This window comes from Chiloscyllium punctatum, chromosome 20, assembly GCF_047496795.1.
Source record: "Chiloscyllium punctatum isolate Juve2018m chromosome 20, sChiPun1.3, whole genome shotgun sequence".
Classification (NCBI taxonomy): Eukaryota; Metazoa; Chordata; class Chondrichthyes; order Orectolobiformes; family Hemiscylliidae; genus Chiloscyllium; species Chiloscyllium punctatum.
Window position 1 is genome coordinate 31,306,164 of NC_092758.1, and position 27,233 is coordinate 31,333,396.

Consider the following 27,233-nt stretch of genomic DNA (forward strand, 5'->3'; position numbering starts at 1 on the left):
ATTTTTGTATACCGGGCATACCTGGGCAATTTCCCACATTGTCGGGTAGATGCCAGTGATGCAACTGTAGCTACAACAGTGTTGAAATTTGGATATCTTTTATCATTAAAAGCATTAAGCAATACAAGTATAGTACTGGAAAATGGTACTCCAAAAGCAATTTAACAGGTTAAAATGGTTGCAAACAAATTATTAGGACCAGTGGAGGTGTTTGATGCCAGTTAGCTTTTCCAGCAGTTAGGAGCAGGTGGAATTGTTTGCAATCTGACTTACTCTTGCTAGTTGGAAAAAAAATACTGTTGCTAGGTAATTGGCTATTAGTCATGTTGAGCTCAATGAGGAGACAGGATAGCAGTGTCCTGACCAAGCACTTATGGTTTTAATTTAATTGCTTCCCCAACGTGATTTGCTTCTTGAACATATAGTGGCATTGAATTAGAAGACTAGCCATATTCTTATTGAATAGTGGAATGTGCTTAAAGAGCTGAATGGCCTACTCTTACTCTGATTTCTTATGTTCTCTAGATACTGAAAACCCTCCCCTTCATTCTCTTCTGTGACTTTGGATGCTACAAGCCCTCTCTTTGCCTTCTTTCTCCATGTAGTTTTGCATCTCAAACTTTCTAGATTGGTGGCATTCTGCTTCAAAAGGAACCACAGTACATGGCACCACCCAGGGGGTCTTGAATTAAGAAAGCAATTTGTTCACATCACTTCTGGCAGCCATATTTGCAAATGGCTGAGCTTTATGATCAGTAGACAGCAACTTCTGCACCATTTCTTCTTCATGAGCAGGATGTTTTTCTAACTTAAGCAAGACATGTATGCCTCAAAAAATTTTGTTGAAAAGACAGACACCCAGCACTTTGGTTCAAGTAGCCAAGATCAGTCCCATTTTATATCATCGAGGGTACATTTCATTTGTATCTTTGTTGGAGAGTAGGGGGTGGTTGGCAAGACCAGGGTGGACCATTCAATTGATTTTGAAGAGCGAAAGATACAGCCCGTCAAAGAATGTTAGTTTATTTGTTTTTTAATCCTGTGTTCACTTGCACACTCTCTTTATGTTCAAATTGCCCAGGTGTGTCGTGATCCCAAGGATTACCTCAAATCTGGGCCAGTTGTGGCTAGAATAAATCGTCTACCATGATCTCTCAGAAGGTGAATAATTTAAGAAGCTGCCTTCAGCAGCCCAGTCCATTTTTAAGGACAATGGCTGAGCCAAGGAAATGGGAGGCCAGATTGAAGAGCCAACGGCCACGTTGGGCACTGCAGAGGGAGGCAGGAAGCTATGAAGGCATCTCCACATTGAGGTACTGTCTACAACCTTGAAGAAAAATAAAAATTACTCATGACCAATCATGTAGAGGGTCCATGCTGTGATGAGTAAGATAAAAGGCTAATGGCTCATTGGTCCCTGTAGGCTAGCTTCAGTTAACTCATGGCCTCCAGCTTTCAGCAGGCTCTCTGCCATTTGGAAGATCCCAATGTGGCAGCCCTCATTAATCTCTACTATTAAAGTACCTAATTGGCCACTCTCTGCTCGGTGGTAGTTTCTGCTGCATTGACCTTGTTTCCCACATGATCACTTGATATCTGAGGTGGCTGGCTCCAAATTCCTGAAGAAGGGCTTATGCCCGAAACGTCGATTCTCCTGCTCCTTGGATGCTGCCTGACCTGCTGTGCTTTTCCAGCAGCACATTTTTTTTCAGCTCTGATCTCCAGCATCTGCAGTCCTCACTTTCTCCATATGCCATTTGACAACTCTTCCCTGGTCTTGCCTTCTAATCCGTTCACTCTTCCATCTCCACATCCTCCTCCTCTCCCTCAGGTCTGGCAAAATTAATCCTTCTTTATTTCTTATTTGCACTGCTTGTTAGGGAAAGGTGGAAAATGTGCAAGTCTGACACTGGCTGAATTTTGTATGTGGAATCCTGAAACTAAAAATAACCTTTTTTGTAATCAATTCTAGGGATGGTGCTGACTCATTAGAAATGTTCTAGGCAATGTTGTTTCCTGAAACTGCAGAGATCAGCCTGTCCTAGGGACTCTACTAAAGCTTGCCAGTTTGATGCCCTTGACATGTTCATCCTTGACATATTTTGCAACATGTTTTTCTGACTATTCTAATATAATAGAATGTTTGTTTTGAAATAAGGGTGTCTTCTGTATGCAGCATGCAGACTGAAAAGTCAGAGGACTATATAAACTTATACTTGCAGGGTTCCAGGCCTTTAGCAGTGCTAGTCCCACCCAATACACACACAGATGGTTAATGAACTCTTAGTTTTGTTATCCCCTCAGTACCCCTATAGTGTGTCAGCTGATTAATGTTAACCAGTTTTATACATAAAATGTCAACTGAGTGATTGATTGATTGATTGATTGATTCAGTGACAGAAAGGATAAAATGTTTGGTTTCATGTAAGAGCACTTCTGAATATTGAAAAACAGTTAAGTCAGCCTCTTGCAACTCCATTTTGATTTAACCCCATTTCCCCCCTCTCCCTTCCTGCCCCTCTCCTTTTTTGGTCTGCATTGCCCTTTGAACAGGCTTTGCATGTAAATTACTCAATTGGGAAACACTGCTGATTTACTGGTAGTGGTTAATAGATGGGGAACAAAAAAACCTGGATGATTTGGTGATGGTAGGGAAGTTCCGTTGTGTGTAAGGGCATTTCTGGATATGAAAAGATAAAAATGTAAGTCGGCGTAAGGCTCTTGTGGTGCAGTGTTGGTGTCCCTGGGTCGAAGTCCCAGAGATGTGCTGTGGCATCTCTGAATAGGATGCTTAGATAATACATATGATGGATAATTATTTGCTCTTGCTAAACACCAACAGGAAAACTCTCACTGTCGTCATTCCTTTTAGGGTCATAGTAGCTGACTGCCTGCTCATTTTTGAGAGTTTACATTTGTGCTCGGCCGTCCCTGGAGAAGAGACACGCGGTGTCCACCAATACTCTCGATGTTTTGAGAGAGGGATGGGCACAGCAGTGGATAGAATGCTTGATCTCCCTTTATAATTCCATTTTGCTGTGGGGCCCCTCCTCTTCTCCCAACTCCCCCACACTTTGTTTGATGGTTTGCATTGATAATCACCGGGCTTTACGTTGGAGTTAGTCACTTGTGTTCTCCAATTGACTTACAGCTGATGCTTAATGAGTGAACAAATACCTCCGGTGACTTGGTGATGAGGGAAAAAGAACATTTCAGTTGTGTGTAAGAGCAGTTCTGGATCTAGAAAGACAAAAATGCAAGTTAGCTTAGGGCTCTTCTGGTGCAGTGATGGTACCCCTACCTCTCAGCCAGGAGACCCAGGTTCAAATCCCACCTGCTGCATGGAAATAATCACCCTCATCTACAAACTGAGCCGCGAGAGGGAGGACATTAAAAATTGATGACCAGTTTCACTGCTAAATGTAGTTTACAAAATCCTGTTTAAGGTCATCGCCAACCAGGTCAGGTCTGCTCTGGGATCAGTAATTCACCTGACCAAACCTATGTTCTTTCTGGACAGGACGATCTCTTAGCCTTGCGCTCCTCAGGGATTTAGTCGCTTATGTGCAAGACAGGGGGTGTTGGATGTCTGCCTCATCAGTCTGGACCAGGAGAAGGCCTTTAATAGGATAGTGCACACCTACATGTGGGACATGGTCTCCAAAATGAGCTATGGGGAGGGAATCCACAATTTGATCTGATTGCTCTACGCAGTCTCAATCAATGGTTGGGAATCAAAGCTCCCTGATCAGATCTGAAGTCAGGCAGGGCTGCCTTCCCTTTGCTGCCTTGTTTGTGTTTTATATAGAGCCTTTTGTTGAGTCCATCAGGAAGGATATGAGCCCGAGAGGGCTGACTATCTCAGGCAGTGGAGGCCTGCAGGCCAAAGCCTCCCTGTGCATGGATGACGTTGTTGTTTTTCTGCTTGGAGCCACTCTCAGTGCTCAGACTCATGAGCATCTGCAAGCCATTCAAACTGGCCTCAGGAGTCAAGGTAAATCAAGGCAAGAGTGAGGCAGTGTTCTTTCGGAATTGGGCTGAGTGATCCTTTGTCTTCTTCGACATCAGGACCGATAATCTGAAGGTTCTGGGAATATGGTTTGGACTGGCTGGAGTATGTGCAAAAGCTTGGGTGGGGCATATTGCTAAGGTGAGGCAGAAACCGGGGCTTTTGGGAGCACTGTTTTCCCCCTCCATTGCAGACAAAAACCTGGTCAAGTCAGATGACTCAGACTTTTATAGGAAATCCAGATATGATCTCTGCAAGGCCTTTAGAGATGCCTAGAGGAAGTATCTTGTGGTAGAGGCCCAAACTAACCACACGGATATCCGCCTGTGACAAGGCCTACATGACATAATGGGTTACAAAATGAAGCAGAGCAAGATAGTGGATAAAAGCACATCCCTCCCTGATGCACTCAATGCTTCCTGTGCTCAGTTTGAGCAGAATGGCAGTGGGGCGGTGTCACCTGCTCCAACAGCCCCAGATGCACGAGTTCCCCTCTGTCACTGCTGCAGACATCAGATCGGTCTTCCTGAGAGTCAACCCAAGGTAAGCAACGGGCCCAAATGGAGTCCCCGACCATGCACTTAGATCCTGTGCAGACGAGCTAGTGCAGGTATTCGCTGACATCTTCAACCTCTTCTTGCTTCAATCTGAAGTCCCCACCTGCTTCAAGGAGACCACCATCATCCCAATACCAAAGAAAATGCATGCAGTGTGCTTCAACGACTACCACCTGGTGGCTCTGACCTCCATAATCATGAAGTACTTTGAGAGGCTGGTCATGGCCTACATCACCTCCATCCTCCCAGCCTCACTCGATCCCCTACAATTTGCAAACCTGCAAAACAGGTCCACAGTGAATGCCTTTTCCCTAACCATGCACTTTATCCCTGGAACATCTGGATAATAAAATATTTATGTCAGGCTCATACTTATTGACTACAGCTATACCCTCAACACCATAATCCTGACCAAACCAATCTCAAAACTCTGAGACATGGGTCTCAGCTCCTCCCTCTGCAAATGAATCCTCACATTCCTGACACACAAACCATAATCAGCCAAGAGCACCACCACCTCCTTGATAATCCCCAATGCTGGTGCCTTGCAAGGATAAATATTCAGCTGACTGTGTGGCCAAATTTCTTACAAACACTACCTACACGTTCGCTGGTGACACCACAAGGTCAGACGATGACTCAGAATACAGAAAGGAGATCCAATGCTGGGGTGTCCTTTCTCTCTTTCTCTCTCTCTTTCTTTCTTTCTCTCCTCCTCCTTCTGCCTCTGCCTCTGCAAAACAAAAGAACTGATCAGGAAGAAAGGAGGTGGAGAAGGATGTGCCCCTATCTACCTCAGTGGAGCTGAGATGGAGATGGTTGAGAGCGTCAAGTTCCTAGGAGTGACAATAATTGACAACCTGTTCAGGATCTCTCACATAGATGTGATGGTCAAGAAAGCAGAACAATGCCTCTTCTTCCTCAGGAGGCTGATTGAAATTTGATGTGTCCATAAGAGACCTCCCCAATCTTACAGATGCACCATGGAAAGCATACTGTGGGGGTGCATAATGGTTTGATGCAGCTGTTGCTCTGCCCAGGACCTTAAGAAACTACAGAAGATGGTGTGCACAGCCTTGTCTATCACAAAAGCCAAACTTCCATCTGTGGACTCCATCTACACCTCTCATTGCTGCAGAAAGGCAGCCAACATCATCAAAGACCCCTCCCACCCTAGTTATACTGTCTTCCATCAGGCAGAAGATACAGAAGCTTAAACACGCACCAGCGGGTTGAAGAATAGTTTTGTCCCTACTATTATTATTCTGTGCACTTCTCTAATTTCAAATCTAATGTTGATCTTGCTTTTGTGTACCTCCTGTGCAATCATATGGTGGCTCAGTGGTTAGCCAGGGACCTGGGTTTGATTCCAGCCTTGGGTGACTGTCCGTGCAGAGTTTGAACATTTTCCCCTTGTCTGTGTGGGTTTCCTCCAGGTGCTCTGATTTCCTTTCACACTCCAAAGATGTGCAGGTTAGGTATGTTGGCCATGCTAAATTGCTTATACAGTTCAGGGATATATAGGTTAGGTGCATTTGTCTGAGGAAATACAAAGTAATGTGATAGGGGAATGGGTCTGGGTGAGCTACTGTTCAGAGGGTCAGTGTGGACTTGTTGGACCTAATGTTTCCATAGTGTAGGGATTCCATGATGATAACCTCTGAAACACTCTATGGTTCTGATTCTGTGATCAGTCTGTCCTTTTTTATTTGTTATAATATGCCTGTATTGCTCACAAAACAAAACATTTCAGTGTACTTTTAGGTACATGTGATGACAACAAATCAAATTAGTGAAGTATTCTCTCTGATGTACATGGTGCAGTTCTGGCCCATTCCCAGAAGCTGCACCATTGCAGTCACCCGTGTCATTTTCCCACTTCATCTGGAGTCCAAGATACACTGTCGTCAGGAACAACATGTACGAAAGCCGGGATAAGAGGGTGAAGAACATACCCACCTATTGTGTGTGGCTGCATTTAATGCGTAGACCTTTCGTACGTGAGCACCAAGTGTCACTATGTACTGAGATACGATCTGTCCCCAGTGTTGTGAAGGATGGGACCGGCCTCATTGACTCAGTACCCTCCAAGGAGTTAGACTGTTCTGTATCACTGCATTGCGCAGAAATATTTGCAAAGCAAAATACCTTTTGACCACCGTCCATCAGGAAATGGTCAACACACAGCATCCTTGATCTTGTGGGAAAAGGAGATGGTGGATCCAGTCACATTGTACACTGTGCAAACAGTCAATCATCTGGCAGAATATCTCCTCACCAGAACTTTCTAACAAGTACCAAGACATTGCTTGGCTGGTGGTGAGAAGAGTGCTTTCTGTGAGGTCCATTGTGTATGCTGGGACTCTGTGCCACTGCATCTCGACCTCCAAAGTAGTTGGGGGGGGGGGGGTGAGATTGGGGGAAGGGGTTAAAGACCATCACTAATCTCCTTCTGGAATGTGCCTTTGCAAAGGAGGTCTGGGGGAAGATGCAGTGGGCCTTGTCGAGGTTAATTCCCAGTAACTCTGAGACGTGGGACTCTGTGCTGTATGGTCTGTTCCCTGAGACACCCACCAAGACAAACATCAACTGCACCTGGAGGACCATCAGCTTCATGAAAGAAGCTCTTTGGTCTGCCTGAAACTCGTTGCTCTTCCAGAGAAAGGAGCTAACCTAACTGAGTGTTGCAGACTGGCACATTCCAATTTCCAGGACTATGTGCTGGAGGATGCAAAAAAAGCTTGGGGCATCTGCTGCCAAGGTGTAGGGGGAAGGACCACTCTCTAAAGTCTTTTCTGCCAAAGTTAAATGGAGATCTGTTCAGTTATCGGACGCTGTCCTCTTGCCTCAAATATGTAAATATAGTCATGTACAAGTAAGAAATGCCTTTAGTTTGTTTATTAGATAGAGCCAAGCTCCATGTGTCTCTCGCTCTCGCTCTCTCTCTCTCTCTCTCTCTCTCTCTCTCTCTCTCTCTCTCTCTCTCTCTCTCTCTCTCTCTCTCTCTCTCTCTCTCTCTCTCTCACACTCACGTGTGTCTGTATATAAATATAAACATATTTATGAATAAGGAATATTTTTGAAATAAAAAATTCTCTGATTGGCAAGGCTGACTTATTAAAAGTATTTGCTAAATAGGAATTTTAATTTTGGGGTGGGGGCGTAAGCAAAGAGTCCACAAAGTGATTAGGGGAAAAGATAGTCCTGGAATAGTCACAGACTTTCAGTTCTATTGAAGGGGTGGGAGTTTCCACAATCAGTCATGAGAAATCACAATAACTTATTCATAATCACACTGAGGCGGCTTGAGGGGAATGAAGAGTAAAGGAGGAATTCTAATACCACTAGCATTTTACTTCTATTATTAATACTGCAGTAGCAAGTAAAGTGTGCTGCACCTGACTAAATCCCACAATCCCAACTTCAGTATTTATAAGGACCAATTTAAAGGAGTTGGGAGTTTTAAGAGTGAGAAGATACATCTTGAGCATGAATTCAGGATGGTCAAAGAATGTGCACACTTCACCATTGATGCACCACTGGGGTTTGAGGAACTGGAGAGACCTGCACTTCAGCAGAAGGAGAACAAGCCTGTTGCTGCTCCAAAGCCTGGGTGGCTGGAGCCAGCCCAAGCGGTCAGTGACTGGTACAGGCTGCTTCACTTTCCCTGCAATTGCCCATTAAAACTATATTTGGGGATGTAAATCCCTCCAATAGAATGTTACTTCAGTTATGTAGATCCATACTACTAAGCCATTCCACAGCACAGTGAATTGTGGTGGTCTATGAGTAGTAGAGGGTGTTTTAAAGGTCACATGAAAGTGAAGATTTCTTTCAAAGTCCCTCTAATTCACTCTTCTTTCTCACTGCAGCTACACCTCTCCCCACCCTGCCACTGGAAATTGTCTCCTCCCTCAGGTGCTACCTGGCATACTGCTTCCTGCCCTGAAAGTTTGTCTCTTATCAGACGTAGGTGGAGCATTCTTTTGGCACTTTAGAATAGCCACGTTTCGAGCTCGAATCCATACGTTGTTGACCAGGAGCATCTCAACAGACAGAGCAGTCAGAGCAGCAAATAATGGGAAGAGAAAAACTCAAGTCTTTTTTTATTCTTACAGGTATGAACATGAGTGTGTTGAATTACTGCTCTTCAGTAGAGTTCTATGGATGGTATTATTTTCACACCATTTTCATATCTACCCATTCCCATAACTACTGTATGGGATGTTTTTTTAAAAGCTTGTTAATGGTCCCTGTCAATTTGTCTTGTTGTCAATCGGAAGATGCAAGGTCATATGTACAACTTTTTCTATCCATCTCGTGGTAATTGGGTAGATGGCATTAATAAAAGTATCTCCGGAAGCAATGGAAACAGCCTGTATTATCCTCACTTGCATACCATTCTGGTCATCATATTACAGGAAGGATATGGTTCCATTATAAAGAGGGTACAGAGGAGATTTATGAGGATGCTGCCAGGAATGGAGAACTTCAGCTATGATAAAAGATTGGATATGATCACTTTACTTGGAAAAGAGGAGTATGAGATAGGTTCTTCACAGTTTATTTAGGTGTCCTAAATTATATTCTCTAACAGAGATCAGTGACCAATATTAAATATCTTTAATTTTTTTTGAGGATTGAAGTATTGAAAGGCTTGCATTTTTATATATAAAAAGAGCTTGCTTCACACTCTGTGGAGACATGAATTGTTTTTTTTTTGCACAGTGGAACATTTTTTAACAAGGTACTTATTGGAAACCACGTGGTTTCAGCTAACTGCTGAACAGAGATGCAGCTGAAATCCAGCAAACATTTTATGATTGCTGAAGACCTAGTTTCTGTTTGAACAGAGAGTTGGTGCCCAGCCTGCGGAAGGGAGGAAGTTTCCCAGCACCACTTCTTGTTTCCTAGAAAAATATGACCTGGCTGCTCTTAAGAAACTCCCTTGAGAGTTGGCCTCAGTACCTTCTGAGCAACCATCTACAAAGACCCAGAGATAACTGTTTGGTTAGTGACCTGTCCAGGATCGACTAGCCATCTGAATATCCCATGTCTTATCCTCTTTGGCCTTCAGGAAATACCAGTAGTTGACCATAACTTATTTTCTGAAGTGAATGTCTGCAGAGGAATCTGTTTTCTTGAGATTTATGTGTGAGTTGTGTTGTGTTACTGAGAGGCGATTCTATTTATACTTGCATAATGAACTGTTTAACCAGTTTGACATCTTCATTGAGTAAGTTTTTAATATGTTTGTTTGTTTATTAAATTAATCTGGTTGATGGATCCTTTTATCTAGTCCTAATGTAGATAAAGTATATAATTAACCAAATTGGTAATTGAGTAAAGCTATTAAATTTTGTGATGTGACTGGGAGAGTAGTGGAATGAACAACTGGTGTACTTCTCCAATAATTTGTCATTACTCATGTGACCACTCATTTTGGTGGCTAGAAAGATTTCATTCCAACTTGCCTGGGCTTCATGGGTCAGCTTTTTGACAGGATCACTAGCCAGTTGGAAGCTTTTAACTTCTTTTAAGAACCCTGAAGAGGTCTTAGCGAGTTTTGAGAAGATTAGTAGCTCTGCTTCGCCTGGAGGCCCACTGAAGATGTTACTTAGTAGGGTAACAAAAAGTCTGGGAATGAACCTTCCACCTCAGTGACCAAACCTACATCTAGACCCTTTAGAGGTGTCTGTGCCTGCCAAGAAATCGATGTTTAGATTCATGCCAGATTGAAAACATTGTGGCAACTTCCCAGGAAACTTGCACTCTCTTGCAAAAACATATTGCTGTTTTTTGGACACCAGCTGCACATTAAGGTAAAAGGTTTTGTCCCTGTTGGAACCCAAGGTTCCAAATCATATTTTCATGTCGTAGTTCTCCTCCATTGATTTGGAGTTGCATGGATTACCATATGTTCATGACACCCTGGGCTTTGGGAAGACTGCAACCTGAATGGTGAGCTGCTCGACTTCCTACTGTCAGTTGCTGCTATCTCAACAGCAACCAGATGGGGCTCGTGCCGTCTCTTTGTTCCTTGGTTGAGTTTTAATCCAAAGGCAGCCAAAGCATTAACCATCGAGATATGATTCAGGAGACCTCAAATTGTAGACGGTGAACTCTTAACGAAGGTACTGTGAGCATATTATTTTCTATGAGAATATAAAAGAGTAGCTGTTCAAAATAAGCTGTAATCACTCATTTAAATGCCATTATGTTTTTGCCTTGCTTTCAATGGCATTTCAGGAAGTTGGGGATGTGACACTAAACATAAATATTGCTCTCATTGAGTAATTACCATACATTTACAGTTCTATGTTACATAACCTGTCCAGGGAAGTTTTGTGCAATAGATTAATGCACATGGAGTTAAGCATGACAGTCAAGGGCTGGATCTAGCTTCCCAACATGCTTGTACTTCTGCTAAACTTTAATATGCCACTCCCTGAAACAAATCCATGTACTCCCCAGGTTAAAATGCAACCCCCACCCACTCCCCCATGTATTTGACTTTGGGAGTGGTTTAACAGAGCAGAAGGCAGAAATTGTGGATTACTAAAGGCTGTAATATTCTTTTTGTCTTTGTCTCCGTGTACTCTGAAAGAATATTAGAAACTGCTGAAGTAAGGAAAATTAATTAAATTTTCGAGAACACACCTAACAGTGACAATACATTACTGTGGCGTCATTTGATGTATCACAGTCAGACTTGGTCCCTATACTACAGAAGTGAGCAGTTTTTGAAATATTATTTATCTGATGAAATGCTAGATCATAAATTCCTGAGAGGTCTTTCCTTTCACACCACTCAAGATTTTCTTTCACCATGGTTATCTGAGCCCTTGGCCATGCCTTTTCTATATTTGCTTATACCCATTCCTTGCCCTCCCAGAACAATGAGATGGGGTTCTCCTTGCTCTCCTCTTCAAAACTCTGGAATAGTGGGGCTCAATTCTTGGTACATTCTTCCCAGTTGGGTAACAACACTATTGCATCGAGCATTTAGCTATTGTTAGACTGACAGTGCCTCTGCCTCTGTGTCGATGACTCAATACTTTGAAGAAGAGCAGGTGGGGAGGGTCCTCAATTCTTCTGATCAGTGTATAGCCCTTAGCCCTTAGCAATGTTGCCAAGGACAGATTATCTGATCATTAATGCATTTATTGTTGTGGAGTCTTGCTGGGCACAAATTGACTGAGTTTACCAACATTATGGCTGTGGCTACATTTCAGATGTACAGCAGGTCCCCAACTTATGAACATCTCATTTATGAATGCTCGTACTTGTGCGATTCCTTACAGTTATGCAGTTTTAAAGATCACTTGCTCACTTACGAACAGTGACTATATATTACATCCACAATCCATCAATGAGTATTTTTCAAAAATTGCAGGAGACCATATCTTGGATTACCACCTATGGCTATCTGTACACCAGCAAGATACAGAGCAAACATCTCTGCAGAGAAGAAGGTTGGATCTGAGTTAAGGAGCTGGAGGCGTTGTGCTACATCAAAGAAGGAGAAAATTAACTGGACACATTGCTCCAGAGAGTGATCATACCCCTTCAGTTAGGTAACTCAACCTGATCTGTCTGGATCTGGGACAGGAGCATATGACTGCAGGTGAGGACCCAGGTTAAAGCTCATAGAACTTTGGCCCTGTAATTTGAGGCAAGCCATAAATAAAGAGGGAGTAAATAAACTTTGGGGGTAAACTTGCAAGACAGACTGCAAGAGCTTCTTTTAAATGTACAAAAAGGAAGAGAGATACAAAAGTGAGCATAGGCTCTTGGAGCCTGAGGTAGGGAAATAATACTGAGAAACCAGGAAATGGAGGAGGAATTGAATAAATACCTTGTATCAGTCTTCTCCATAGAAGATCCTAATCACATTCCAAAGTTACTAAATATTCAAAGGGTAAAAGGAAGAGTGGAAAAAAAATACAATAACTATCACTGGAGAAAAAGTACTAGGGAAACTAATGGGACTAAAGAAGGTTGAGTCACCTGGACCTGATCTCCTCGAATCGTAAGAAAAGTTGTGACAGTGGATAAATTGTCCTAAGGGATTGGAAAGCTGCCGATGTAACTCGCTATTTGAATAGAGAAAGAGACAAATGACAGGTAACTGCAGGCAAGTTAGCTTAATGCTTATGACTGGGAAAATGTTAGTTTTTATGAAGGATGTCATATCAGAATTTTAGAAATCCATAAGATTATCAAGTAGAGTTAATATGGATTCCTGAAGGGGAAATCACACCTGACATATTTATTAGAATCGGTTTGAGGTAATATGCAGGATTTAAGTTTGTAGGGAAATGGCAGGAAAGTGGAGTTGAAGGTTATCAGATCAGCCTACTTCTGTCATGCCGTCAGGGACATCGTCATCAGAACAAAGACTGATTACTATCAATCAGTAATTATAATAAGTGATTTAAACCAGTACTACCCAGTAGACATTGCTAATGTTTTAAAAATTAATTCGGGGACTATGAGCAATGCTGGCTGGACCTGCATTTATTGCCTGTTCCTAGTTGTTCTTGAGAAGACAGTGATGAGTTGCCTTGTTGTAGGTGTAGGTACGCACATACTGCCATGGAGGGTGGTTGGGAATTCCAGGGGTTTGATCTAACAGTACTGCAGAAATGGTGATTATGTTTCCAAGTCAGGATGGTGATAGCTTAGAGGGAACCTTAGAGTAGGTGCTGTTTCCATATATCTGCTGCCATTGTTTTTCTGGAGTGGTAGTGGTCATGAGTTTGGAAGATGCTGTAAAGGGAGCCTTAGTGAACCAGCCGCACATCTGGCTATGACAACACTGATTTAGTCACACCCGGACTAATTTTAGTGGAAAATGCCTTGCACGTGCACACAATAAATGTACTTTCTAAAATAAATATCTTCATTGTTCAAAATCCAAAGTAAAGCACTTGTTTTTATTAAATATGGAATTTAGGCATTGCTGGCTCGTCCAGTATTTATGGCCCATCCCTAATTGCACTAGAGAAGGTGATGGTGAGCTGCCACCTTGAACTTCTGTAGTTCCCAGACTACATGGCCACCCTTAGTGCTCTTAGGAAAGCTGTTCCATGATAATGACCCACCAACTGAAGGATAATCAGATAACACTCACTCATTCTGCTGTTCATCTTTGTATTTTACCAACAAATGCACAAAAATGCTAATCTACATATAAATCTAACACTTTATATGCATACAAAGCTCACAAGCTATAAAGACTGACTTTCCGATTAATATATATCTAGATTCACAAGTGATCCCATTCAGGCAGTGGTTAATCTATCAAACACTGCTGTTTCAGACCAAATGTGAATGGAATGTGCTCCGCATTGAGGGTTGAATTTGTTTCACATTGTCCAAAACCAGTTGTACGAACTTACAGTTCTTACTTCATAGCATTTTCATAGGAATAATTAATACAAAAAGGACATTTTGGTCCCAAGGACAGGCTAATTTAGTCTTATCAGATATATCTTCCATGCGGCTTCAAATTAATGGAAAACCATCCATATGATACACACATACTCTATTAAAACAAGTGACATTATTAGGTGTCAATCAGCTGGGTGTTGTTGACCAGAAACTGGATCATTCCAATAAATAGAGTGGCTGCAAGGCTTGGTCTGAGGCAAGGAATTCTGTAGAAAGATACTCCCCAATTTCTGTCCACCATGTGCAATGCATATTGTCACAAAGCTGGTTTCTTTTTTTCTAAAAGGTATTCCCTTTTCTAAAGGATACTATGTTCTTGGTTTTTTTCAGAGGGGTATTAAGCCACTCTCGGTTCCGACTTAATCTGGTTTGCTACAGAGATTAAAGGGCATTGAGAGGCCTTTTTGTTTGTATGTAAACAGATGAGATTTCAGGCTAAAGTGGTCACGTTTTAGAAGTGACCTGTATAAAGAAAGGGGAGTGGTCAGCTCTCTAGCTGAGCTGATCAGTTTAGTTCAGTACTGGTTGGGAGTTCAACAGTGAGCTGTGTAGAAACTCTATCTCTCTGTTCCAACTTCAACCTGTAAGCATGTGTTCCATTTGTACTGGTGTTTTAGAGGGGTTTGCCTATTGGGACTGTTCTGTATATTCGGAACAGCATGCTTAAGTCTGGTTTGGGTAGACTGAGTTATGTAGGGCTTATCTATTCTGTTCTTCGTGTTTCATTGTGCAACTTTGTGAATAAATATTTTGACTGTTTTTAAACCTGATAGTCAACCTCGCTAACTTAATCTGGGTAATTTGCACTGTACAGTTACTGAAAATAATTGTGAAGTTATGGTCTGGGCTGCTTGTTTAAGAATATTTTGAGTGGTCTGGCCTGGTCCATAACAATGGGCGGCACGGTGGCACAGTGGTTAGCACTGCTGTCTCACAGCGCCTGAGACCCGGGTTCAATTCCTGTCTCAGGCGACTGTCTGTGTGGAGTTTGCACATTCTCCCCGTGTCTGCGTGGGTTTCCTCCGGGTGCTCTGGTTTCCTCCCACAGTCCAAAGATGTGCAGGTCAGGTGAATTGGCCATGCTAAATTGCCCGTATTGTTAGGTAAGGGGTAAATGTAGGGGCATGGGTGGGTTGTGCTTCGGTGGGTCGGTGTGGACTTGGGCTGAAGGGCCTGTTTCCACGCTGTAATGTAATCTAATCTAATATATCAGGAGTGTTCTCCATTTCTCTAGATGAGTAGTTTCAACAACATGCAGGAAGCTTAAGACCATCCAAGACAAAGAGGCTGCTTGATCAATACACTATTCATTCATCCAATGCAGCAGCATGTACCATTTGTACCAACTGCAGGGCAATAACTTCCAAATTTGACAGTAGTTTCCAAACCTGCTGTTATTAGACTTCTGAATGGGTCTCAAATTTTAAATTTAATGTTGATCTCATTCTTTGTGCACTGTCTCTGCAGCCATAGCAATGCATTCTTCGCTCTGTTGTATAACTCTGATGTACTTTGTATGGTATGACCTGCCTGTACTTAGTACAAAACAAAACTTTTCACTGTCAAATAGCAACTGCTGGAAAAGCTCAGCAGGTCTGGCAGCATTTGTGGAGAGAAATCAAAGTTAATGTTTCGGGTCGAGTGACCCCTCCTCAGAACTGACTTGCAGCATCCGCATTTCTTTCGGGTTTTTTTTACTGTACCAACGTACATGTGACAAGAATAAATAAAATCAAATTAAAAAAACCTGTAAACCTTGCCAGAATAAGAAAGGCAACAGAAGCATGGAGCCAGAAAATCTGACACTCATGTAGTTATGGCAAGCAGCCTTTGGAACAGTCATTTGGAGGTTATTTGTATACTAGCCATAGAGGTTTATATCAAGAATATTGAAATGGCTTGGATCACTGCTTCCTTGCTTGTTTTGTCTGTATAAGTAAGACCTATTGTTATCTGGGAATACATACAATTCAAACTTAGTACTTTGATCTATAGATTGATCCTGATATATAATCCCTGTATGTTTGTTTAAAGTAGAATCTAACTCAATATTTATTGGTAAACCAAAATGCTGACTCTGTCATTTATTACTTATTCATATTTAAAATGCAGACATTAAGGAAAGTAGATTATCTCAAAATACATCTGGTAATATTCAACTGGATGACAAAACCCGCTAGCAAGGTGTAACACGGAAAATAAATGCCAGCTAAGACCGGTTACCCAAATTAAAGCTGACTGGATTTTATATATTCTAACCACTTCTACAAATGGATCTAAATAGAAGTGTGAGCATCCATGATCCAAGGATAGCATAAAACAACTATATTTAAAATAAAGGCAAGAACACAGTTTACAAAAAGTAGATCTGAAAAGGCACAGCTTTCTGAGGAAGGGTCACTGGACTCAAAACGTTAACTCTAATTTCTCTTCACAGATACTGCCAGATCTGCTGTGCTTTTCCAGCAACTTCTGTTTAGTTTCTAGTTACTGAGACATCACTGGCTATAACCAACTATGGTCAGTGATCTCCGAATAGTATTGGTGAAGCAAAGGCGTCTCAAGTGGCAGGTTATATTGTTCAGATTTTATTTTTGCTTGAATATTTTCAGAGCATAAATATTCCACTGAATGACATTCAGAAACCCCCTCAAACATAACCCACGAAATGATTTTGAATGAAAGCAAAATGCAGTGGATACTGGAAATTTGAAACTAACAGATCATGCTGGAGGAAGGGAGGGTCCAGCAGAGTCTGTGGAAAAAGAAACCCAGTGACTGCTCCACAGAGCAGAAATTACTTTGAAATGAGCTTGGCTTTTATGCTGTATAGGATTAGAAGCAAACTTGTATTTAATAGGGATTAGCTCATTATCTGGCACAGATTGCTCCCTGAGGAACATCTAAAAATCACTCTTTCGGAGAAGAACGATTTAAAAGAACCAATTTTAACATGGTTCCCGTTCACTGTTACTAGCTGGAAAACTCCAGTGCATCTATGGTTTTTCCATCCCACACAAGACCCATCAGTGAGAAGAAAAAAAATGAAAAATTTGTGAAGTGTGCAGGATCCACTGACTGAGGACACTTGCATAACGTGGAAATTACAAATGTGATACTTGGATAGTTTACTAACAGAAAACTTAGAAATTGTACTTCTCAGCATATAAAATTCACTAATGCAGAAATGTTCAGACATTGCTGAAAAAAAAGGATACATTCTGCTGATTTCTCACTCAGGATCTAATCAGCTCAGATTGGTGTGGTGTGATGGCATGGCATAGCATTCATGTATCAAAAGGTTAGTCAGCTCCAGGCACTTTTAATGAGTTTTTTTTTTAAAGTCGAATAATGCTCCTCCTTTTGTGAGGGGTTCTTATGCTGCAGTGAGTGCTGTCCCTTACCTCTGAGTCAGAATCTCCAGGCTTGAGATCACTCAGTACCACCTCCTTCATCACCTCCCTCCACCCTTCCCCCAACCCTGCCCCACCATCTCAAATACCCCATGCACTGAGTGGAAGATGCATTCTTAATGTTGCAGAATGCTCATGAGACTTGTGAAAGATTAAGAAAGCTGGAAGCTCTGCCATAACTCTACATATTTCCAGATTCTAACTTTCATGGAAATGTGCAGATATCAAAAGTAACCCAGACTCATAGAGATGTACAGTACAGAAACAGACCATTCGGTCCAACTTGTCCATGCTGACCAGATATTCTAAATTAATCTAGTCCCATGTTCCAGCATTTGGCCCATATTCATGTCAAACCCTTCTTATTCATACACCCATCTAGATGCCTTTTAAGTGTTGCAATTGGACCAGGGTCCACCGCTTCCCCTGGCAGCTCATTCCATCGGCTCATCATCTGCATGAAAAAGCTGTCCCTTGGGTCCCTTTTAGATCTTTTCCCTCTTGCCTTAAACCAATGCCCTCTAGTTTTGAACTCCTTGAATGATCTGCAACACACCAATAATTGCCTTAATTTATAATGAAAGAGAATTTGCATTGCAATAGCAAAAAACAGTGGTACTGGACTTTGCATTGAAATTAATGTATTTTTATTATAATATTTAGTAAATGGTCAGATCAGCCTCAGAAAACTGTATTGATGACAGGATTAACAAAGTGTTGTCCTATGGACAAGCAAAATATTTTTACTCCAGTTATTTTTAATTTACAAAGTGAATTTTTGCTTAAACTCAATATTTCTAAAACAGGTGCAATTGAAGATCAATTGAGGATCAATAAACTTCGCAAAAGAAGTTTGGAATGAACACATTGAGTGAGATATAGCCAGAGTGTATGTCTGTGTTTCTGGGAATTTGGAGCATAGTGGGAACATGAGGGGAAGAGGTGCTTTTTTGTATTTCACATTTTTTTTCTCGTGGTTTATAGTTTGTAAGTTTTATATATTTAATAGTACTGAGGACCAGGGAATAAGATCCCAAGAGTAATTGATATTATTTGATATTCAGCACCTTCCAAAGGACATAATTTAAAGAGGTGAGTCATGGCAGGAGAGTTTAAAGCTGTGGTGAGCTCTTTTTGCTCCATGGGAAAGCCGAGGACCTTTCCACTGCACAAGGTCAGCATGTGTGTGGGAAGTATCTCCATCTTTTGCTCCTGCGTAGCCTCAGTTTCAGAGCTGAAGCAAGGGCTTGGGACACTGGAACATCTACGAGGCGGAGAACATTGTGAATGGCACAGTTAGAGAGATGGTCACACTGTAGGCTAAGATTCCAGAGGCAGGAAATGTTTGGGTGAACAACAGGCAGAGCTATCAAGATGTAGCTGCAGGCTGACCACGGATGGAAACTGAATGTCTCTGGGTATTTCATTTTGAGAAGGACAGACAAAAAGTAAAAAGGCAGTGGAGTTGCAATGCTGATTAAAGAGGAAATTAATGCAACCGTGAAGAAGGATTTTGGCTCAGAAGTAAAATCTGTACGGGTAGAGCTAGAAATACCAGAGTCAAACAATGTTAGGGGGATGTTTCACGTAGACCTCCAAACTGTCAAGGTGATGTTGGAGTTCATATTAAATTGCATAATAAATTAGATTGGGTAAATCAAATTAGTGATGAGCAGGAATTCCTGGAATGTATATGGAATGGTTTTCTGGACCAATACATTTGAGGGATCAGCAAGAGAACAGGCCATCCTAGACCGGGTATTGTGTAATAAGAAAGGGATAATTGGTGGTCTAGTTCTGTGAGGTCCCTTGGGGATAGAATTCTTCATCAAGATGGAGAGTGACATAGTAATTCTGCAACTAGCATCCTGAATCTAAATAGAGGAAACAACAGTGGAATGAAGCACAAATTGGTCATTATAGTTTGGGTGATGTTACTTAAAGGGTGATGGTGGAAAGACCAGGACAAATGTTCAAAGAGCCCATGGGTGAACTGCAACAATTGTTCATGCCTGTCTGACACAAAGTGGGAAAGGTGGCCAAACCATGGTTTGCAAAGGAAATTCGGGATAGTATTACATATTAGCCAAATAAAACAACAGACCTAAGGAGTGGGAGCAGTTTTGAATCCAGCAAAGGAGGACAAAGGAAACAAAAAACAGAAATTGCTGGAAAAGCTCAGTGAGTCTGGCATCACCTGTGGAGAGAAATCAGAGTTAATGTTTCTAGTCGAGTGACCCTTCCTCAGAATTGGGACAAGTTCTTGTCTGGGACAAGGAGGCCAAAGGGATTAATCAGGAGAGGGGAAAACCAGCAAATGAGAGTAAGCTTGAGGTAACGTTAACTGATTTAATAGTTCTACAGGTATGCAAAGAGAAAAAGGATTAAAAGCAAATGTAGTTCTCTTACAGTCAGAAACAGGGAGACTTATAATGCGGAACAAATAAATGGTTGACCAACTAAATACATCCTTTAGTTTGGTATTCACCAAAGAGGACACAAATAACATACTAGAAATTTGGGAAACACAGAAATTAGTGAGAGGGAGGAGCTGAATGAAACCAATATTAATGGGGAAATGGTGTTCAGGAAATTGAGATTGAAAACTGATAAATCCCCAGGCCCTGATCTACACTGAAAGGCAGCAATATAAATATGGAGACATGACTTGGTTAGTGATTAAGTTCAAGTGGAATTTTAAACATTGTGTTACATTTCTAACTTTGTATCTTCAAGGTATGCAGTCTGTTTCAGGCAATTCAGGCATTGAGTGTAAAAGTTGGCAAGTCATGTTGTAGCTGTATAAAACTGTAGCTGTCTAGCCACACTTGGAAAGTATTGTGTGTAGTTCTGGTTGCGACACTACAGGGAGAATATGGACGTTTTGGAGAAGGTATGGAAGATGTTTCCCAGGATGTTTTCTAGATTGGAGTGTATTAACTATAAGGACAGCTTGGACAAACTTGCATTGTTTTCACTCGAGCTGAGGTGTGACCTGATAGAAACATATAAAAATGTGAGACATGGATAGGGTAGACAGTCAGTGTCTAGTTCCCCAGATGGAACTGTCAAATGTGAGGGGGCATCGGTGAGACGGGGAAAGGTTTTTTTTTCAAGGAGAGATATGAAGCAAGTTTCTTTTTTAGACAGAGGGTGATAGGTGCCTGGAACACGCTGCCAGGAGAAGTGGTAGAAGCAGATATGTCAGCAATGTTTGAGACATTCAGACAGACACATGAACTCGCAGGGGATAGTGGGATATGAGACACGTGCAGGCAATATGGAATAATTTTAAAATTGCATCAATTCTATCCCCGCGGGAGAAGGAAAAAAATCACTTTGCCTATAGACTACTCGCTTACAGTCTTTATGGTTGTCTTTAGCCAAAGAGGGCCTACCCATAACACCACTGCTATCTCAACTTGGCTACACTCAGGAACAGGCAGTAAAAGAGCCATTACCTAAGCCCTTGCTGACTGAAGGAACATGTTATCTAGATGACCTGCTAATGAGATTCACTGCCTCACAATGGCATCGCAACTCCTGAAGCACCAAGGGTGCTCCCTGTATCCCCAGGAACCCAGTCACCACAATGCTCATGCAAACTAAATGACACAACGATACTTGAGATGAATGCTCACTGCCCTATGAAATTATGGCATATATAGCAGGATGCTGAATATTAACATCTATTTCTGTAGACTAACTGACCTCCTGTTGCCATTGTTAACTGACTGATACTGCCAGACTAGCAGCATTGTTGCTATCAACTCTAATCAGAACTGTATTCGCTTCCAATCAACTTTCAAGCTCTTGTAATCCTTTATAAACTGCATACACCTGCATGTGATTGGAGAGGTTATGACTCATCAGTGCAGAGCAATCATTCTGTGCTGAGGGGTCATTGACGTCTTCCTACTATAGAGTGAAATAAACGAATGTGTCAATTTCACAAGGTCTGACTAAGAGCTTTCACCTTCTCACCACATGCCATCCCTAGAAAGCTTACCACCCAGCAAATATAGCCGAAAGACTGTCATTCCTTGAGAGACCACTCTGCATCCAGTCAAGCATTGGCAATGCTGAGGAGGATGGCTCTTCTTGTGGATGACCAAGCTCAGCTGCATCAGACTGCTGATGGGACCTGATTGATTTACATTGAGTGACAGTAGATAGGAACTGGGTGCAGAAAACCATTATGGACTATTAAGATCAAGGCATCAGCATTTGTATTGCATTGTAGAGGTGAACAGCAGCCTCTGTTTCCTGTGTGTTCTCTTTGCTGGTTGACAATCGAAGTTATTATTTAGAATTTTCAAATCGCTTATCTATATGTGATACTCCCCTTATAGACAATGACAAGACGTAAGTGACCATTGAGTATGTATTGGGGAAAATGACTCAGCAAGGGTATTAAGATAGGATATAATCAAAGGACGGATAATCCGAATGGACTGGCTTCTTGAAAACCAACTAGGATGAGAGAGTGGGGTTGTGTATGAGGGAGTATCAGCCATGCCAGCTTTGTGCCATGAGCAGTATGGATTTGTGATTTTTTTTGTACCATTTAAGCTGCCAGTTAAGGCATAATGCCAGATTACTAATGCTTGTCCAGCTGCACAGACGTGCCAGTCAAGGGATTCAGTCTGTCAGTGACATTTGTTCTTATTTCCCTGGCTCCTCGTCACTTGTCACATAATCTCGTCTCCTGCTCCAATTGTGCAGAGCACAGTGCACCAGGATGGTGCGGCGAACTCTATCTAGATCCCCAGAGGACTCCAAGCTGCATCCACTTTAACAATCGGTGGATGGTCACGAAGGACCCTGATCTCTGACCAACTTTACATTGCGCTGACCATGACTGAACAGATCCCAACTGCAGCTCCCCAACTGATGATACCTGATTCCAGTGACTGCTTGTGCTGGCTCAACAGGACTTCCCATTGCCCACTCCTTGGCCTGTAGCTGGGCACATCCCTTGACTGTGAGCATCCCAAACTGATGATGGACCATGGCTCAGTCTCTGCAGAATCACTCTGTGGTTGATGGTATGGTGTTGAGACACCTTGACCAATTGTGGCCCCTAACCTGTGACTGGCCTGACTAAGTGTCTGACATGGCTGTTTGGTCGAATGTGCATGCAGTAAATTTACTGCGGAGCATACTGCAAACATTAGATTGATATGTTTCCCATCCCAGCCAGATGCCTACTGATGAGTATGTCAAGCAGCCTGTCTGTGTGTCTGTGCAAAAGAGCATGTCATTATGGCAGCACTGATCTCGTAGTAAACTTTAGCCAGAGTCAAAGGCTAAGTGGACGGCACATGAACCAATACATATCCAGGCACGAATGTTACAAAGGTATAGGTAGGTGCTAACTGAACAAGCACTAAGAGAAACAGCCTGGTCCAATCCATGAGCTGGGTGCCTGTACACTTGCAATATATCAGTGCAATATATCAGCGAGAAAGTAGAACAATTCTTTGTCTCACATTTTAACTGTGAGTATTTTGAAACCAGTGGTTGAAACAGTGGTCATATGTCAAATATTCTGCTTGAATAGAATGATTGATATATCTGGATTTTCTTTTCTATTCTAGCACTTCTTCAAACATTATAGCATTATGATCTATGTAGAGAGTGGATGCTTTTCTTTTAAAGTAGAAATTCAAAGTTCCAATTATTTACTAAAAATATCGCAAGACGGGATTCAGCAGTTCACAAACAGGAATTTTCCTGTGCATGAGTCAAATAAATTAAGACTAAATACAATGCTAGTTAATCACCATTAAGCTACAGCCCAGAATCACCATAGGTAAAGGATGAACTATCAGGCATATTGTGGTCTATTAAAAGTTTAAAGTACACATTTAATGACAGGTACAACTAAGAAAAATCTTAAATGGATTCAGCAGTCCATATGGAATTTACCTCATCCAACTCAGCCACAAATTCCTACAAAACTCCGTTCCTTACAAAACATTTCAACCCCAACAGATAGTGCGTCCATTGTTATTTAGGATATGAATATAGGAGCCTTGATGCAGAGATGCCCGTGTTGTACTGGGATTTGCTTTCCATCTGCCATGATAGCATTCAGATCCAAGGCACAAGGCACAAGCCTAGGTGTCTGGATAATTTGTTCAGTGACAATTCCCCTACATCTCCACCTCCCTATATGACACTACTTTCCCACCAATGTGACATATGGAAATGAGGAGTTATTGGGTTCTGATTGAAAGATCTGTTAAAGAGCTGGAATTGATGTATATAGATAAAGCATCAGATGATGTCTGTGCCTGAGATACCTGTGAGTGTTCAACTTGAAATCCTATTTTGTAGCAATGTCCTAGTCCTGAGCAGAATTTGGAGAGATGCTATCAGATGTACGCGTTCCCCTGATTGTGATGCAATGATCTGTAATAGTTGAAAAAGGCAGCTCATCAGCACCTTTTTTTTTTGTAAATATATTTATTAGCAATGTTTTTAAAATTTAGAAACATACAAAATTATTGAAAAGTATAGTCAACAAATATCAGTATAATGGAAAAAAAACAAGTTAGAATACAACTACTGTCTACTAACTACTAACCTACCCTATAATACAAACAAGCCCTAATACTCTGCAAAGCAACACCAAAAAAAAAGAAAAACAAAAAAAAAACACAAAATACAGAACAGCTATGCTTGGCACAAAGCTCCCAAACAAAGGAACGGGAGCATTGTTTGTTTGTGTGTGTATATATACCCGTATTAACTCAGGAGACCCCCTCCAGGGCCCAGAGCTTGACAAATCTAACCACCCTGGTTAAACAAATGCCCTAGTTAAAATGGACAAATCTATATCCAAATAACTCGAGTAGGGCTGCCATGTCTTATAAAAATGCTCTGTAATGTGGTGCACCATGTTTGTAAAAATGTCCAAGGGAATGTGCTTCATAATTAATTTCTGTCATCCAAGCAAGCCTGGCAGGTTGTGAGACACCCAGTTCATCAGAATATTCTTCCGTGCACTGTATGCAAGAGTATTAAATAGGTCTACTGAATTTACCATCTTTAGACGGGCATTGGAAGAAACTAAGAGGAGAGATATCGGGTCCACTTTGACTTCAGTCCTCAATACCCTCCATATCTCTCTCACCATAGCGCTCCAATAAACATGGAGCCTATGGCATGTCCAGACGTAATGGGTAAGAGTATCTACACTTTACATTTGGGGCACACTGAAGATGCCCCTTTTTTAAACTTCGCCAGACAGTCTGGTGCCAGGTGAGCCCTGTGCAGAACTTTGGAGTATTCTCCCATTTGTTCTCCCATGTTTCAGAAGAGATTTCTACTCCTAGCTCTTGTTCCTAGACCTCACGCAACCAGTTAATAGCCTGCCAGGCCCTGCCACCCAGCAGGCAATAGAGGGCACTAACTGAAAGGGTGCTTGTGGAACGTAGCAACAACCTCTCTATATTGGGCTTATAGGGCTTAGTGAGAAGCGTAGTCGTCTTCTGGATGAAATCCCTAACCTGAAAAAAATGGAAAAGATCTCTGCTGGGTAACCCGTATTTGCGACTCTTGCTCAAAAGACATCATAACCACCTCCTCAAACAAGTTTCCCAAACTAGAAACTCCTCCCGCTGCCCATAGTTTGAACCCTGAGTCCATCATCCCTGGTCGGAACCCTGGCATGCCAACTATAGGTGTAAGTGGCGAAGTCTTAGATAAACGACCCTCACTTTGACGCATTTCCCTCCACGCCTTGACTGTACTAATGACAATGGGGTTCCGGCAGTGGTCCATAACTGTCCTCCTCTTATCCATGAACAACAGGTTAATAAGAGAGCACTTTGCTTGGGATGCCTCAGTATTGAGTTTTGGATTGTTACCTACCCAATCGCAGACAAAGAACAACAGTGAACTCAATTGATACTTCATTATAGGGAGCATAAACATGGGATAAAGCAAACAAGGAAGAGATAATGAGAGCTATTCGGCCCAGCCATGAAATTGGAAGAGCCTCCCATCTCTGGAGATCTCACCTAATTAGATTACTTAGTGTGGAAACAGGCCCTTCAGCCCAACAAGTCCACACCGACCCTCCAAAGAGCAACCCACTCAGACCCATTCCCCTACACCTAACATTACGGGCAATTTAGCATGGCCAATTCACCTAATCATATTTTTGGACTGTGGGAGGAAACTGGAGCACCCAGAGGAAACCCACACAGACACAGGGAGAATGTGCAAACTCCACACAGACAGTTGCCTGAGACAGGAATTGAATCCAGGTCTCTGGCGCTGTGAGGCAGCAGTGCTAACCACTGAGCCACTGTGCCACCCTAATATTGTCAAGCAAGTGAGCAAAGTTAGTCCGAGATAACAGATTAAACTTGGGGGTTAATAAAAATGCCTAGGTATCAGAACCCTGCCCGTGACCACTGAAAAGGGAACTTAGGGCCACCTTCAACTTCTGGCACATCCTTAAGGTTCCCCAAAGCATAGCCTCCGATTTTGCAAAGTTAATCTTATATCCTGAAATAGCCCCAAATGAATTGTATCAGTTGAGGTACAGATGTCATTGGGTTCGATAAAACAGAAGGACATCATCGTAATCTTGTGTGCCCTGGATCCCACTTCTGGAGAGGTTATGTGGATGTTCTGACGAATGGCCTCTGCCAGCGGCTCTATCTGTTCCTCCTTCTGTCGTTTCCGGCTAGCCGAATACTGCCAAGTGATCAGAGATAGCTATATTCCCAATTTTACAACCCATAATCAAACCCAGAAGGGCCGAGGGAACCAGAAAGAGGTCAATCCCCTGTGACATTTATGTGGGTTTAAAAAAAAAAGGTGAAGTCCCTGCCAGTAGGGTGAAGACATCTCCAAATATCCACCAGCCCCAACTCCTCGCATAAGTAAACCACCTGCTTGGCCTGTGAAGAAATAGTTGGGGGCCCACAAGGCATCCTGTCCACTGTCTGATCCAAAGACAATTAAAATCCCCCCCTGTAATAATGTGCCTTGTTCCAAAAGCACTCAACTAAGAGAAAGAACTTATAAAATATTTGAGGGGATGCGCTGGAGGACAGTAAACATTAAAAATGCCATATTCCTCCCCATGTATCAGGGCTTTAAGTATCGCTGTCTCTGCTCATCTTTCATCTGCTCTAATAATGTGAATGGAAGATGAGTACCACCACTCCCCTACTTCTGGTAGTAAAGGATGAAAAGAATACCCTGTTGTAATTTCAGGTGTTTTCCATCATCAAGATGGATTTCTTGCAACAAAGTGATATCAACCCTTTCCCTCTTAAGGCTAGAACACACTTTTTTTCCTTAACAGGCGAATGACATCCCTTAATATTCCAGGTGCACCATTTAATAAGACACTCAGCCATATCCCCTTTCAGAGACCCTTGAACCCCTCAGAGGTAGAACCCTGCTTACAAAGTGCCGAGCATAAGTAAATAAAGACTCTGAATCGAAAACTATATATACAAAAACTACTCTATCATAACTATAAACAACTATTACTACCAAAAAACTACAAAGAAAACCAACTATAAAGCCTTAACTGAAAGACTCTTCTTCCTGCCCAGAGGGGGCACTCACCCTACCCATCCCCTCCTTCACAGCTCCTTCAAACCTGGACTGTGCACCAGCCTTAGGCCAGAAATAAAACAAGGAGATGATCATTAAATCAACAGAGAAAAGACAAAGTGAGGATGAACACTCCATCCATCCCTGGCTTCATGTCACCCCTACTTGTGACTAACAGAGAAACTGAACAAACAAAAAAAAGGGGAGAGG

At 42.1% G+C, this 27,233-nt stretch overlaps 1 protein-coding gene across 5 annotated transcripts in view; it reads left to right on the top strand.

Moving 5' to 3' along the window:
- Positions 1–27,233, top strand: part of LOC140492005 (long-chain-fatty-acid--CoA ligase 6-like) — a 170,563-nt gene that overhangs the window by 12,766 nt on the left and 130,564 nt on the right. The window contains exons 2-3 of one of the 5 annotated variants that reach the window (XM_072590592.1): positions 1,082–1,313; positions 11,963–12,193. The exons of 2 other annotated variants lie outside the window; for them this stretch is intronic. In XM_072590592.1, the coding sequence (XP_072446693.1) occupies positions 12,184–12,193 (10 nt within the window). In that variant the 5' untranslated portion in view covers positions 1,082–1,313; positions 11,963–12,183. Of the gene's footprint in view, positions 1–1,081; positions 1,314–8,634; positions 8,685–11,962; positions 12,194–27,233 lie in introns of those variants that run through there. 2 more of the 5 variants (XM_072590593.1, XM_072590595.1) reach the window with 2 other exon arrangements.